The sequence below is a fragment of the Glycine max genome, chromosome 11 (assembly GCF_000004515.6).
Source record: "Glycine max cultivar Williams 82 chromosome 11, Glycine_max_v4.0, whole genome shotgun sequence".
NCBI lineage: Eukaryota > Viridiplantae > Streptophyta > Magnoliopsida > Fabales > Fabaceae > Glycine > Glycine max.
In genome coordinates, this window is record NC_038247.2 from 9,654,117 (window position 1) to 9,670,110 (window position 15,994).

The 15,994-nt window shown below is 27.0% G+C and overlaps 1 protein-coding gene across 6 annotated transcripts; it reads left to right on the top strand.

Moving 5' to 3' along the window:
• Positions 1–8,011: 8,011 nt before the first annotated feature.
• LOC102668780 (uncharacterized) lies at positions 8,012–13,091 on the top strand. 6 transcript variants are annotated; one of them, XR_416713.3, is made up of 6 exons: positions 8,012–8,227; positions 9,425–10,518; positions 11,272–11,309; positions 11,397–11,634; positions 12,162–12,260; positions 12,878–13,091. XR_416713.3 is itself a non-coding variant. In XM_014764012.2 (5 exons), the coding sequence occupies exons 2-4, from the start codon at positions 9,517–9,519 to the stop codon at positions 11,611–11,613; spliced, it is 1,257 nt and encodes a 418-aa protein (XP_014619498.1). In that variant the 5' UTR covers positions 8,012–8,227; positions 9,425–9,516; the 3' UTR covers positions 11,614–11,634; positions 12,162–13,091. The 6 variants fall into 6 exon arrangements, 2 of the variants coding, with proteins under 2 accessions (XP_014619498.1, XP_006590935.1); XR_005887132.1 differs by having other exon boundaries at positions 9,434–10,518; XR_005887133.1 differs by lacking the exon at positions 8,012–8,227 and adding an exon at positions 8,264–8,759.
• The last annotated feature ends 2,903 nt before the right edge of the window (positions 13,092–15,994 follow it).

A 15,994-nucleotide genomic window follows, 5' to 3' on the forward strand; every position in this document is an offset into this window, starting at 1 on the left:
ATATATATATATATATATATATATATAACAATTCATGTAGTAGGTTTTTTGGGATCATGTGTGTTGAGATGAGTACTATAATAATTTGTTGTTTTATTGACAGGTGTCGTATGACAGCAGGCATGGAAATAATTTGATATACATGTTGCTTTTGACTTTAGTAACATTATGATTTTAGGGTTTACGTCTTTTCTTTCTTGTTAGTCATATTTGATAATTGATTTACTTATTCCGTGACCCAACGCAAATTCATAGTTTTATATCAAAAAAATACTATGATTTTAGTACTTTTTTTAAAGAATGATTTTAGTACTTAAAGTATGTTTTTCTTAGTAATAAAAAAATGTTTTAAAGAAAAATATTGCGGAAAAAATTATTCGAAAAATGCGATTTTATCTAAGAAATTGTGACAATTCTGTTATTCGAAGAAGGAAAAAAAAAAAGTGGATTATTTTATTATTTAAAATATTACAACGGCACTTTCACTCGTACAGGTATTTGCTAGGTGGACGGTTGCAATTATCATTGTGATTGATGCAACTTTATTTTTTATTTTAAAGACGCGTTGATATAAATCATTGCTTTAATCGCGGGTATATTCAATTTGGTGCTTGGCAATTCAACTGAGATGCGTTGTTCATAAATAAGGGTTGTTGATGCCAAATAATTAATTACAAACAAAAGAAATCATGTTGCTAACTTTTTTTTTAAATTTTTTTGGTACACGGTGCTACGTTTAATTTGGGCTTAATTATATTTTACATTCATTTAGTTTGAATCTCTTAATTTTTTAATAAATTATTTTTTATTTTTAAAAAATATTAATTTTAACTTTTGACCATTTTTTCTATTTTAAACTATTTTTTTACTCAAAATCTTTATAAATTGCATTGAATTTCACCCAAACAAAAAATTTAATTAAAAAATTTATTAACTTCAAATAAAAAATCAACTAGCTTAAAAAATTAAAAACAAAAATTATATAACTTAAATTAAAAGAAAAAAAATACAATTAAACCTTGAGTTTAGAAAGTTACATGTCTCAGCAAGTGACCGTTGATAACGGATCTAAGCGATGGAAGATGGTCCCCGCCAAAAAAAAAATGAGGCCGGCATTATTAAATTTAATCATAAAGTAATAAACTATATAGTATAGTATTTTATAAAGTTTAATATTTCTATTTGCGCGTGTTCGGTGGAGCACTTACACTATAGAGTGGACGGCCTAACTCATCAACTTCATTTATGTGTTGAAAATGATAAATATGTTGTTTTTTTCTTCACTGGCTTTTTCAACACTGACAAAGAATCAATAGACCTTGTAAGTTTCTTCTTCTGAACCTTTTCTTTTTTCTGGTGTTCTATGTGCTTCTTACTTTGTGTTTTGAATAACTCCAATACTTTTGTAATAGATTTAATATTTCTTGTATTATTATATATTAACAACATTTATTTTATTAATGAAATAATTATTATATTTTTTTAAAACATGACAAAAGTTGTTTATCTTTTGCGCATTCTTCCTTTTTTAATCATTACATATATTTTTTATCAACAAAGATTAATTATTAGTTTTTATGAGTGAAAATTCGAATCTACGACTACTTTTTTTTTCAAATATTAGTTACTAGTTGTTATTGTGGAGATTAATCTACAACCGTTCTTCGTCCAGTTTTTCATCACCGCCAAAGTTAATCTTATAACCCCTAACAATTAATTTCTTAGAGCAAGCGATAACTTTTTTTTTTCTTTCTAGAGTTTAATTTTAATTAATATATTATCAACATAAATATTTTTATATTACTGATCAATTAGGAATTATTTTAGATATAATTTTAAAAACAATTGTTATAAAAATCAATAATTTTATTATATATATATATAATAATCCATGATTAGATGATAATGTAAAAAGTGTTACATTTTAATTAAATTCTTTATTTCACCTTCATAAAATTATTGTTTTTGATTTTAATTGTTTATGTTAGGAATTGAATCTCAATTTTATTTTCAGCATATGTCTGTCATGGTTACCGTGTTAGACATTATAGGTGATTCGTGACTTATGTTGATCATAAAAAAGGAATCTAAATAATTTGAAATTCGGTCGAAATATAAATAAAATTTGGTAAATAATTGTTTCAGCACATTAACCATGCAAATTACTCCGTTAGAGAAGAGAGATTTCAACAAAGAAATAATGAAAGAATCTAAAGTCTAAACATTAATGGAATGAATTTTTTTTATTAGAAATAGAGTTATAATCGGACTAACATATTACCAACAGATATGTTGCCCAACTAACCATAGATATAACCCATGAATTTCTAATAGATAGTGCGCTAAACTGAAGACCAGGTATAAACCACGAGATGGAGTAGAGGGATATGATATAATCTTTTTTTTAAAAAAATAAATTTTATTTTTAAAATAAACCAACAAACGTATTTATTATATATAGTTTTAATTTAAAATATATTATTATATTAATTAATTTTAAAAAAAATTAAATATAATCCTTTTACTATTTTTTATAAGAAATTTCATGCTGAAGTGCCTACCTATGGAAAGCGTAATGAACAAGTGAACAACCATAGCTTGACTGGTGTATGTTTAATTTCGAGTTTATGTTCAAAATTTATTTTTAAAATTAACGAAGAGAATAATATGATGCCTTCATATTTTGGTATTATAAATTCTAGAGCTTCGGTGGAGTTGAAGAATTAGTTTTTGTTCATAGTCGAATATAATTGGTTCTTGCAGTATTGAACTACTGACGCTTAGTGTAGTTACAAAATCTGAAAATCATTTTAAGATCACTGAATTGATGCTTGACTGAGGAAACAAAATGATACAATACTATCGACATTTTCAATTTTCTAGCCTTTACTATCACTCACTTATAAAAGTGTAAGAGAAATGTGCTATGTGCAGCCTCGAAACGGCAAGACTTATTCTTTATTTAGCAAAAGGAACCATTCTTCGACCTTTATTATCGATAATATATACATCCTAGGGATGTAACTAGTCAGGAATTAATTCTATTTGTAATTCATAAATGTACCCAAAAAAATTTTGCACACATATATTACGTAAGAAAACATTCACTTATTTCAGCAGTAACTTTTTTATCATTCATTTCTTTTAGATCTAATAATTAAAATTAATTATTTATTACAATCATTAAATCTTAAACTTCTATATATATTATTTTTTTTACAAGCTTGTATAGTTTAATTAGTTATACATGTATGCTTTACATTTATGGCTTCCTAAGTCCTAACTATTATATTGACTTGTTCCAATAACAGATAAGTTGTTTTCTCTCTGATTTTTAGAACCTGTGATTGGGTTACTGATCTGTTGCACTATATACTTTATTTACACGAGTTAAGAAATTAACAAAATATATGTCCGCATTAGTGGCAGTACTAGACAGTGCAGCTATAGCTATGTTTACTTTGAAATAAATTAGAGGTTTGAGGTTGACTAATTAGCTACTGGATTGCTTACTATACTAGAGACAAGCATAATTACTGTAAACTAATTAAATTACAACCTGACATGCATGTTTAGAGAATATTAGTACAACTTAATTATCTGTTTTCAGTTCCATTCCCCACTAACTAGTTGTGGCCGGTGAGCTGTGTGATGGTACTTACAAGGTGTAAAGATATATTTTTGAAGATGTATTAATTATTTATATAAATAATATATTTATTTTTGGCTTACATATAATTTAGTCATCCATTTTAAAAATTATTTCGCAATTCTGAGTTCAATCCTTGATTTTACTCATGTTTATTTCTTTTATTTTGATTCAATTCAACTTTAAACTTAATATATTTTATTTAAGTATTATTAATAAATAATTTAATTAATTAAAATATAATAAATAAAAGAAATAAATACAGACAAAATTGAGTATTAGAAAAAAAATGTTAATTTCAAATGTTTCTATTTTAAAATAGAAAAGTTAAAATTACAAATTAAACAAAATAAGATGATAAAAATTATATTTAAGGCATGCAACATTTTTCTCACTTTTTATAACATATCATTATTTATCTTATTTCACACTCGATCTCTTTTATGATTATATAAATTTGGATTCGGTTCAATTATACAAAAAGATTTTTTTTAGAGAAACACCATTTTTCAGACTTCATAGGAATTTCTTAACGCTTAAAAGTTAAATAAATAACTGTGACGAGGGACGGATCCAAGAGGGCAAGCAAGGGCTCCATCCCCCACCCTTAGAATCCGTTATGAATATATGAAGAAAAAAATATTAATAAAAGAAAATATATAAGAAAATAAGTTTTTGAGTTAACATTTGTTTAATTTTCTCTAGTAATAAATCATATCTCTAGTTTTACACAAATAATAAATATTTTTGTTAAAAAATTATTTATTAAATAATTATTTGTCAGAATTTAAATATTTTAAAAAATATACAAAAATAAATTGATCCCTTAGTACACGCCTGGATCCGTACCTAATGTAACTTGAAAAAATGTTTTACATTCCTGAGATTAGGAGTACCATGGCGTATATATCATCTAATTCCAATCATTTTCAACATCATAACTGGGAATTGTAAGTGGGCAGGACGTATTGATCAATTATATCACTTTTTAATTTTTAATTTTTTTACTTTTTAGTGTCATGTGTGTATATATAAACTTAGCCTAACTCTTCTTTTTTTAATCATTTTCAAGTGAATTAATCGTTAATTTATCAACTAATCTTTTCATTGTATTGTTAATTTGTTATAAGATTGATTAAGGCTCTATTAAAAATCTATTGAAAATATTGGTAAAGAAATATTTAATATACTTTATTTAATATTTGTAACCATTTAAAAGTTTATATTGAATATCTTTTTATATTTTTATGTAATAAATATTTTTTAATTTCATCGTTAACTGCTAACACTGGTTAACATTTTGTCTACCATTAACAAAAATGGATTAACACTGGTTTAACAATTTGACAATTTCAACCGTGCCCACCTTACAATACAATTTACATGAAAGATGTCAACCGCCAGATTTCAATTTCATTGATATGGGGAAATTGTTCATTCCCAAATTAATTTCCCATGACTATGGGCATTGGCACATGCATGCATGCTGCATGCTCCATGGTTTATATGCCATTTTGGGTGTTTTATTATCATTTACTTTTGTGGTCTGTTTATTAGCATTTTCTTAAGATGTGTCAGAGTCATGCAGCAAAGCTGAATGGGTGAAAATTGAGTTGTTTGTGCTAAAGAATAGCAACAAGCAACGACTAATACTGATATGAAAGAAGTAGCAATAAGGGACTTAAAAAATAAATAGCTAATATATATTTTTGTTCTTATAAATATAAAAATATTTAGAATTTATTTTTATAAAAATTTTAATATGTTTTTAGTTTTCATAAAATTAAAATGTGTTATTTTTTTGACATTTGGATCTACGTGCATAATTTTTTATATCATTTATATGTATAAATAAGATAAAAAAATGTCACATTTATATCAATATGAATTAAGGAATACACTTAATTGTGTCATTATCTTACAAGTTGATAATGATGCTTTCAGGTCAACTTGAAGAATAAGTTTTATTTTTATTTTTAATTATATTTTGAATCTATTTTCAGACTTGTAATAGACTGTCACGACCTTTTGTTGTTATAGTAAATCTTTTAATGATTAGATTAGTTATTGGGTTTGAGCATAAATTAGGTTTATTAGTAAAAATATAAATAGACTCCTTGAATATTTTATTAGAGGATTTTAAAGATTAATAAAAATTGAGATTTTTTCTATTGTGAGAATTTTTCATTTGTTCTTAGGTTAAGAAGGGATAGTGTTGGTATTACCGGCAAATTGATTATGGTCAATTTCTTTTTTTTATATCTATCTTTAAAACTATCTTAAGTGTTTTCTTATTAAATTTAATTTATTGTTAAAGATGCTTGTATTCAGAAAAGTAAAAATATGTGAGGTGTACACAGTTCCATTTGAAAACAACTAAAATAAATTGCTCTATTGTGGAGGCTCATGGGACTTTTAGATAACAAGTTTGGAACCTTTGCCTAGTAGCACTGAGCGATAAGATCTAGTGCACCAAGCACAACCATGCGTATACTAAGCGTGAGACCCCTTGAATAACATGCACTTTCATCATGGTTATGTCATGCTTATGATGTTTTAACCTATGCGTTAATGTCAAAGGTTATATATATATATATATATATATATATATATATATATATATATATATATATATATATATATATATATATATATATATATGACAATAATGTTTAAGTATTAAGGAACAACATGCATAAGACTTGAGGTACCTTTTTGGTGTTGGATGGGATTGCCAGTGCCATCGCCAAAAAGTGTTAGACACCCCTAAAAATGTATGATATGGAAGTATGAGATCATGACATGGATAAGAAAGGCCTTCCTTGAAGAATTGAGTTCAGTACTTGTTGCAAGATAGTAAAGTCTAAAAAGAAAAATGCTAAACATGCAAAAGTTGATGTTTTATGTTTATGCAACATTTAAGCAAAGTTTTATGTAAAATATGTATTTATGAGATATGTTTACATCATTGTATATTTTTAGCTGTTGCTAAGATCTTTGTCTCACCAGTTTAGGGCCAAGTGGTTTTTAATTTTTTTTTTCAAAAATTTTACAAATAAGAACTAGCTTTTAATTTTAGTTTCAAAAAAAATTTTGAATTGATTTTTAAAATTAGATTAGTTTCAAATAAACTCATTTTGAAAGTTTCTTATCGTATTAAAATTAGTTTAAGAGTACTTTTGTGTGGTGGTAACAATAATGATGATGGTGGTAATGTCAGTAACGATGACGATAGAGATATCAGTGATGACCACAATGATAATGACCGCGGCGATAGTGGTGACATTGGTGGTGATGCAGATGATGGTGACAATGACGATATGGTGATGGTATAAGTGTTGGTGGCGGTGGTGACAAAAGTGGTATTAGTGATGCCGATGGTGTTGATGGAGGTATCAATGTGTGTTAGTGGTAATGATGGTGATGATTGCAGCGACGTTGGTTGTTGTTATGTTGAGCAATGACGGAGGTGGTATTGTTGGTAGTGACGGTGGTGGTGACAATGTGATAGTGACATTGATAGTGGTGGTAGTAATAGTGATAACAATGATGACAGTGATAATGGCGGTGACACAGAAATATCAATGATAATGGTGGTAACAGTGACAATGATAGTGATGATGGTGATGATAGTAGTAACAAAAAAATATCATTGTCAAATGTTAGAAATATTTGTTTTTTTAAACTAAAAACCAAATTCACAAAACATTATTTCTTACTTTTGAATGAGTGTAAAAATATTTCTAAAATAATTCAAAAATCTTTTCAACTTCATTTTTGCTAAACACAATTTTATTTTAAAAATTACATTTGAAAAACAAAAATAAAAAATTTGCAACCACTCCAAAGAGACCCTCATGTTTTAGATTGAATGGGTATATAGAAGACGTGAAAATGACCTTGAAGGTTATATATATGTTTTGTTGATTGTATTTTCATTGGCTAGTTTTTTAATTAAAGCAAATAGGTACTTAGTATTTTTAATTAAATTAAAACAAGTTATTAAATATGTGATATTTATCAATATCAATATAGTAATACTTTTAATATAAAAAATAATATTTTAATAAATATCTTATGAAAATTAAGAGAGTCTTTATACCCAAATATTAACAAATAAGTTATAATATAATTTTTGACAAACAGAAAGGATTGATATAGTATTGTAATATTATTTAACCAAAGAACTTGTGTTGGTTTTTTTATTGTGTGTTAAAATTTATTAAACCAAACGATAATTATATATGAAGAGCGAGATTAATCTTTGAGGAGACACAGGAGGCAAGAAAAAAATATAACCTTTGGCAAAATAAGGGAGGTAGTGTTCAAAATTCAAACATTTGAAGAGCCTAATCCATCCCATCCACACCTGAGAGGAGAGTGAGGCCCAGTAAACGGTGTTGATGTAAGTAATTGTTCCCGACTCACTTACACGTGGCGCAGGAAATGCCATACCAACATAGAATAGAATAGAAATGGAATTTGTTATTCACGAAATCACCACTCTCTCAAATCAAACCTTCCCTCCCCCCTCTTTCTGCTCTTAAACATTGTCCCTTATTTTCTCCCTGCCTTCAGGTATCATCGTTTCTCTGTCTTTTTTTCGATTTCTTAATTGCCGAATGTTTCCCTCACATTGTTGTCTGGTCTCAGACGTACACACACGCACTTAAATTTCTTTTGGCACCTTCACTGTTACGTGTCCTACACCTCACCTAGGTTGCTTCTATTTTTGTACCTATGAAATGAAATGAAATGTGCAATGGGGTTGCTTAGAAATTAATATGATAGCTCTCACTCATCATAACCATAATGTATTGTAAATGATTTATTCTGAAGGCTCCCTAATGGTAATGTTCCTGATTAAATTCGCAATGATAACAGAGCGTTTTAAGAAGCAATAATAATAGGCAGAAAGTTTCTTAAAGAGATTTAGGTATTATTATTTTTGCTTAGGTGGATTTTCTTCAAATGGAATTGTTTAGTGATTAGGGAAAGCTGAAGTAGATCTAAGAAAACTAGATATCGCAGTGTGGTGGTGCTGAAAATGTACAGAACGATCAGGTGGAAGGAAACCAAATTTTATGTGGAAAAACCCCCCAATACTGAGGTGAAAAAATATTTCACTGTATCACTAACAATATTCTTTCCACGCCCTCTCGCTTGTAGTGTTTCCCACTGAGATTCCACTTGTTCTAATATCCTGTGATTGCGATATCAACGAGTTACAGAGATGATACCCAATCCAATCCAGTTTATTTGTGTACTCCTAGGATTTACTCACTCTATTTTTTCTTTATTTCATGCATTAATGTTTGTCATCTTCAACTTTGGCATGTGATGCCAAATTTGGCTGGATCCACAATATTATCCTGGGTTTAATTGTGCAGAAATGGTTACTGATGACCTTGTATATCTGCCTTTCATATTTCAATTCTCTAACAAAATTTTTCTTCTTGGATTTTTTAAAGAAATTAGGAAGCAATTTATATATTTTAGAATGATGATTGTCTTAGTGAGGAAGACAATGAAAATTTCAGTCTTCAATTAATGGTTTGTGGCTTTATGCAATTGTTTGAAAGTTGAAAACTATGCTTGTTGTCTACTTAAAAAGTTCATAATATGAATTTCACTGAATGCATTGTTCCTATGACTAGGTATAGATGTGTAAAAGGCAAGGGCAGATGATCTGGAAAAAAAATATTCCATCTTTAATTTCATTTTTTGTTTTCTTTGTACTATCTGTCGGAACATGTCTCATTTAATCATGTTCAGTACATGCAGGAGGCTTTGACTATACAATGCATGTAGGAGGTTTGAAGAAGACCAAGTAACCTGGAAGAAGCTTTGACATACATTCAGGTAAAATGAGAGACAGCACATTGCTAAACTGTCACCAAAATAATGTCAGAGCAGTCGCAGGTGCACCTTCAGTTGAGAAAGATTTTGCTTCTTCAATAAAAGCAGCTACTGAAGTTCCTCCATCGTATTTTCAGTTCTATGTCTGGTCAGATGTGGGAATTAATCTTCATGTTGATTTAAATTTGTCCTCATCAGATTGGATTAACAGGTTTAGAAATGAGGTTTGCATAAGTGAGAATATGCATCGAAACAAATCCCGAAGCCTTTGGCAGGATCTGAGCGGCTTAGGAGAGAATTATACACAAGGTAAATCTTCCTTTTTGTTGAGTACAAATTCTGGTCAAATTGAGGATCATGGTGGACAAGCCAGATCTTCCTCAAGCTTGAAACTGAAAAAAGATGGTGCTACAGAGTTAGGTCAACAGAATAAAGATGACATTCCATTGATATGTGATTCATTAACTCCATGCAGCATGACTATAGAAGTGAAAGATGATTTACAGGAAAATCATTCAACTGTCTCAGCTGAACTGAATGTAAATGTGGTAGACAATTTAATGCAAGATCAATCAACTGTCTCAGCTGAGGTCAGTTGTGCTAAAGGTGCATCTAAGAAATTCATTGATTCAGATGCTACCAATATGCCATTCATCAAGTCACTTTGTGATTCTGTTGTCAACTCAGTGTCAGATCCTGGCATGCTAGAACTTCGAAATTCAAAACCTGATAATGAATGTTCTGAGGATTGTGCTCTGCCAAATGGTTCTTGCTTTGTGAACCCTGGTGTGGTGTGTGCTGGAGCTTCATTAAGTAGTTCTGTAGGACTACAAAATTCAGAAGTTATAAGTTGTCATAAATATGCATCAGTTTCACTCTATGATAATGATGGTTCCATGGATTTAAGTGATCCAAAAAGTACTGCAGACATGGAACAGGGCAGACTAGTCAAAACTCGGATTAATTTTGAAACTGACAGTAACAATTTCACATCAGTAACTGATGAATGGGTATAGTGCTTTCTCTAGCCTTCTAGATGCATGTACACTTTTTCATATATATATGGGGTATATGTTTGGTGCTTGGTATAATGCTGTATTTGACAGATGGAATTTGGAGAGCCTTTTGATCATGAAATTGAATTCATTGAACTGTAAACTGAAAAAATTTATGTATTAAATTGAGTTCATTGTCTGGCAAATGTGGTGCTAATGTATTAAGCTTTGCATGTAAACATCTGTATCTAAAATACATATGCAATAAATTGTTGAAGAATTTGAAATCTACCAGTACAGAAAAAGAAATATGAGTGATTCTTATCATCACAGATATAGTGATGTTATTATTACTAAATGTTGTTTCCTAAATAATTCTGTTTCTCAAAGTCTTTAGCTTTTGATATCTGATATTATATTAGGGTTCTTATTAACTGAAATGGTAATTTTTTGTTGTAATTTAATCAGTATTTGTGTGCTGTTTATTATCTTATTTGTTGGTTGCTTATTTTGGTACTAAAGCTCTTCGTACTTTTCTGTCTTGGAATAGTCAATTGTACCCACTGTAACACGTCTGTGAATTTTTTATTTTTCATGTTTGTGATGTGTTGGAGATGATAAGGTAAAGAACGTTGACTATTTAAATATTGGAAACCTAAAAGTTTTTGATGATCCTTTGCAAGCTTCTGGAATGTTGCTCTCATGTACCTGATATTTTTTTTTTGTTTAGTGTAATTACTTAATGTAAAAACATTCTGTTGTTTGCAGGAGGTGGGCAAGATTGTTGATGGAAGGGAGAGTTCAGAGTAATTACTCTTCCTAGTAAATATTTTTTAGTGTTTTTAAAGCACTTCTGTGCAACTGATTTGGGTATATTTATACTGTGCTTTCAGATGCTCCCAATTTGATGATCCAATGAAGAAATCTAGCCTAGACTATAATAATCATGATTCTAAAATGGAACTCCGTAAAAAGAGAAAAAACAGAGACTCTGAGATTCAAGGTTCAAATGGTAAACCTACTACTACAAGAGTTTTACGAAGCATGAAGAATACTACTACAAGAGTTTTACGAAGCATGAAGAATACTGCCGTGAAGCCTCCTAGATGATCCATGAGGTTAATCTCCAAGGTACTTTGACATTTTGTTTTGGCATTGAAGTAAATCTATATACAATGAATATAATACCTGAAAAGTAAACAAAGTTATTCAATTTGATTGCAGCGTTCAGTGTCTTACAAATTGGAAGTTACAGTATTTACATGATATTTAAATTGGATGTAAATTTTTAAATCCCCCTTTTTTATGCATTTATATTTCCAAATGTTAAACCTCGAATGAACTGCTTTCTGATTGTTATTACTCTTCAAAATTTTCTATACTCCCAAATGAAGTCAAAGGATTAGTCTTTTTAAATTCAAATTTCATTTCTTTTTTCATTTTGCCTTCTAGCTATTTTTCATTCACTGAAACCTGCAACAGCTATTTTATTCACCTTTCTGTTGTATATTTAAAAAAAGGTAGGCCTGGCAGTTGGCTTGCCTTGCCTGTTATGTACTTTAGATGTTATTTTTCTGTTAAAAATTAACTTTCATTGAGTTTCTTTTCTATATGTTTGATTCATCCGTGTTTTTATACTGTTTGTTTCTTTTGTCCAGTGAATTCATGAAGTGGTTTGTGTGTTATTTGGGGTAAATAGTTCGAGATTTTTAAATGGAATTATAATCTACTATTCCAAAGAGGAAGAATGACATTTAGTAAGTATATGAACTAGCCCCTCATCCTTATTTTGAGCAACATATTAGCAAATATGAGATAGGTCATGAAATTGATCTTACATGTTTATATGACAGATCAGAGAAGTCAAATAACTGTATCTCACCTTTTTTCCCCCCTTTTTTGTATACCAGAAACTTAAATTTGTTATGTCTCTGGAAAATCACTTAGATGATCGTCTGATATGTGATCAAGCTTTTGAAACATATGGATCAGAAATTGAAATAAATATACATAAAATTCCAACCCAAATAATTTTATTATTCTGTTGCTGCTCTTAAATTTGTTTTTGAGAATTGAAGATGCTTTGCCTTCTGTTTTCATTCTCGATATGGTATCAATAATACTTATAGAAGTTCCTTGTGTCTAAGATTTTATGTAGAAAATTGTGAAAACTAGGCAAATGAAACAAAATGGAAATAGGATGGTTCTTTTTTTTGGTGTAATTACTAATGAAATCATATCAATTTAAGGAAACAGAAAACAAGCGAAACACCCTTCTAATTTTTGGCATCTGCTTATATGCCGATAGGCCGTTTGGCCCTTAACATTAATCAAAATTTAGGATGATGCTGTTAATCGTGTTAATTGGTTGCAGGTTGCTTCATTCTTTTGGAAGAGTTATACCCACAGTAATAAAAAAGCTAGGTAATATTTCAGATAGATTTCAGTTAAACAGTTGAAGAATGAGCTATAGTTCTTTCTATTTTTGGTGCTTAGAAACGATAAAGTTTATGTTTGTTTTAATATGCATCCTTTAAGACACTATTTGTGATTGTATATTTATATGGATCATATTATTTACCATTAAATTTGCTTGATGTGGGCCAATATGTGGCATAATTTAATTGGAGTGTTGAAAACACATGCTGGCTAACCTTAATGCTGAAGTTAAATATAATTTATTAGACATGAAAAGTTTTTTTCTACTCTTTTCTTTTAAAACTTCACTCCTAAGTGCCAAATATGCTTTTTAGGGATGTATTGAATTAGGATTTTAAAAGACTATTTTAGCATAAAAATGTTTTGTGGATTTTAAAAATTATATAAGAATGTTATTACTTATCAGATTTTTTTACAGGATTTTTATGATAATTTAAATTTTAATAAATTTATATCATAAGAATTTAAAGAATTTGAAAGAAATTTATAGATTTATAAGATTTAAAAGGACTATGTGAATTTTTAAAAATACATTCAAAATTACAAGAGTTGGATAAGAAATGATAAAGTTTGGATAAAAAAAAATCAATATAATTTTTTAATAGCTAAATTGATTTTAACTTTAGGTCTTCCTATATTAATTCTTCTTAAGATAATATCTTCTCATTCTTGCTTCTGGATTTGAATTATAGATTTAAAATTATACATTATTTATTTTTATTTTTTTAATTATTATAATTATTTAATGATAAATCTTATGATATGTTTAAATGGAATGAAATCATAAGCATACACTAGAATGGAGTGATGATGGTGTAATATTTGTAAGAGGGTTAGTGAGTGATAACAACATTAAAGATGACAATCATAAAAATAGTGTGTTGAACATGTGATGGTTAAGAAAAACATAATTAATCTTGACATATAAAACAAATATTAATTTAATATAAAAACAGGAAAGTGTAAAGGAGAAAAATATATTTGATATTTTTTCTCCAAAAGAATAGGAGAAACATATATGATACCCACATCTTAAAGAATATTTTTTAGTAGTCATCTAGTACCTCTTTTAATTAAGTAGTCTTGGTTTTTGTGTTGGGTATTGAAAAGAGAAAATGGTATGGGTGATAAGAGAAAAAAAATGGTATCTAATAAAAATAGAAAGAAAATTATCTAGCAAAATCAACAATTTAGATAAAATTGTTTGATAGATGTTTTATATTAAAAAGTCACAAGAAATCCATCTTAAAAAATAATTCATTGAAATTTGTATATTTTTTTAATATCAATATTTTTTTTAAGTTATAAAAAATCATAATTGAATATCATCAAATTTTGTTGCATTTTTAAAAAAATTTAAAAGTCTTAATTGAATAAAATAAGACTTATTTATATTATTTAAAAATTCTAATTGAATACTACAAATCTTTTTTTTCTAAAAAAAAAGTCTTTTAATTTTGAAATTTTCTGAAATTCTAATCCAATACACCCGTCAAGATTAATCGGGTTGATAAAAGTATCATTTTATAACTTTTTACATTCTTTTTCACAATATTATAATATCTTTATTATTTTAAGCAATAAAATCAATATTTTCCTCTAATTTAGCTTCTTAAGTCAAACATTTTTTTTTATATTTTATTATTTATCTCACTTTCAATTTAATATGTTTCTATATGAAAAGTATAATGGTACGTACCCAGTTCGAAATGTAACCGGTTGTTAGTCGTTTGTGATCTGAAAAGTATAGTATGACTAGATTTTAAGCTGTATGTTGTGCGGTTTTTTTAAAATTATATATATATATATATATATATATTATTTTTATTTATTTACTTATTTATATAAATAAAAATAATAATTTTTATATATTTAGTATTATGTTAAATATAATTATATTATTAATGAGAAAGTTGATTAATTATGCTTTTAATTGAGTTAATTTTATCTTAAAATTAAATATATTAAAATTTATTGTAATTTTTTGTTCATTCAAGTAATAATGGTGATGTAATATCTTTTAAAAATTAAGTGTACATAAATAAAATTATTCATTTTAAATATTTTTAGTAATAAAACAAATATATAAATATTAAAATTGAAAAATAATGCTAATATTATATTTTTAATGAACATGTGTTGAATTTTATTATAATTTATTTTTTTCTCTAAATAATAATATTAATGCAATACTAATATGAAACATAGAAGTTAAAGAATAATATATATATATATAATATTTATTTAAATTTGAGTGTATATTTATGATAAAAATTTAAATATTCTTAAAATTTGTTGAAATAGTATAATTCTATTAAATAGATATGGTCATTAATTATTTTTAAAATTATAATTTTACTTATTTTGACTATATTAATCGTGTAATATTTTTAAAGTTTTGAAGTTTGAATTAATTAACCTCACTATGATATAATATAAATTGAATAATTTTAATTTAATTGTTATTATTATTATTATTATTATTTATTTTCCCTTAATTTTAGTTTTATTTTCATTGCTTACTAATTTTCAAAAGTTATTTATAAAAATAATTATATGTTTCAAACTTTAAATATTATTGTTTACATATTTATTAAGTTATTAAAGTTGTCATCAATTATTTATATTTATTACTCATTTTTAATATGTTATTAACTATTGCATTCTATTGTTTCTTTGTAATAATAATTATATTATTATACACATTAATTATTTCAAATTAATAATATTTAATTGATGTTTATTATCCTTTATAGTTGAAAAGTATAAGGATATTAAGTTATAGTTTCTTATGATTGACCTTTATAAATAATGTTGTATTATTATTATTATTCTATTTATTTTTATTGTTATTATTATTGTGTAATATTTATTATCAATTCAATTATTTAAATTATTTATTGTAAATTTTAGCATATATTTCAAAATTAAGAATATTATTATTAAATTGATTGTGTTAACGATAATTATTAATGTGTTTACACTAATAACATGTATTTTAAAGAAAACAAATCAACTAATTGATAGTTAAAAATTATCTTTTCATATTATT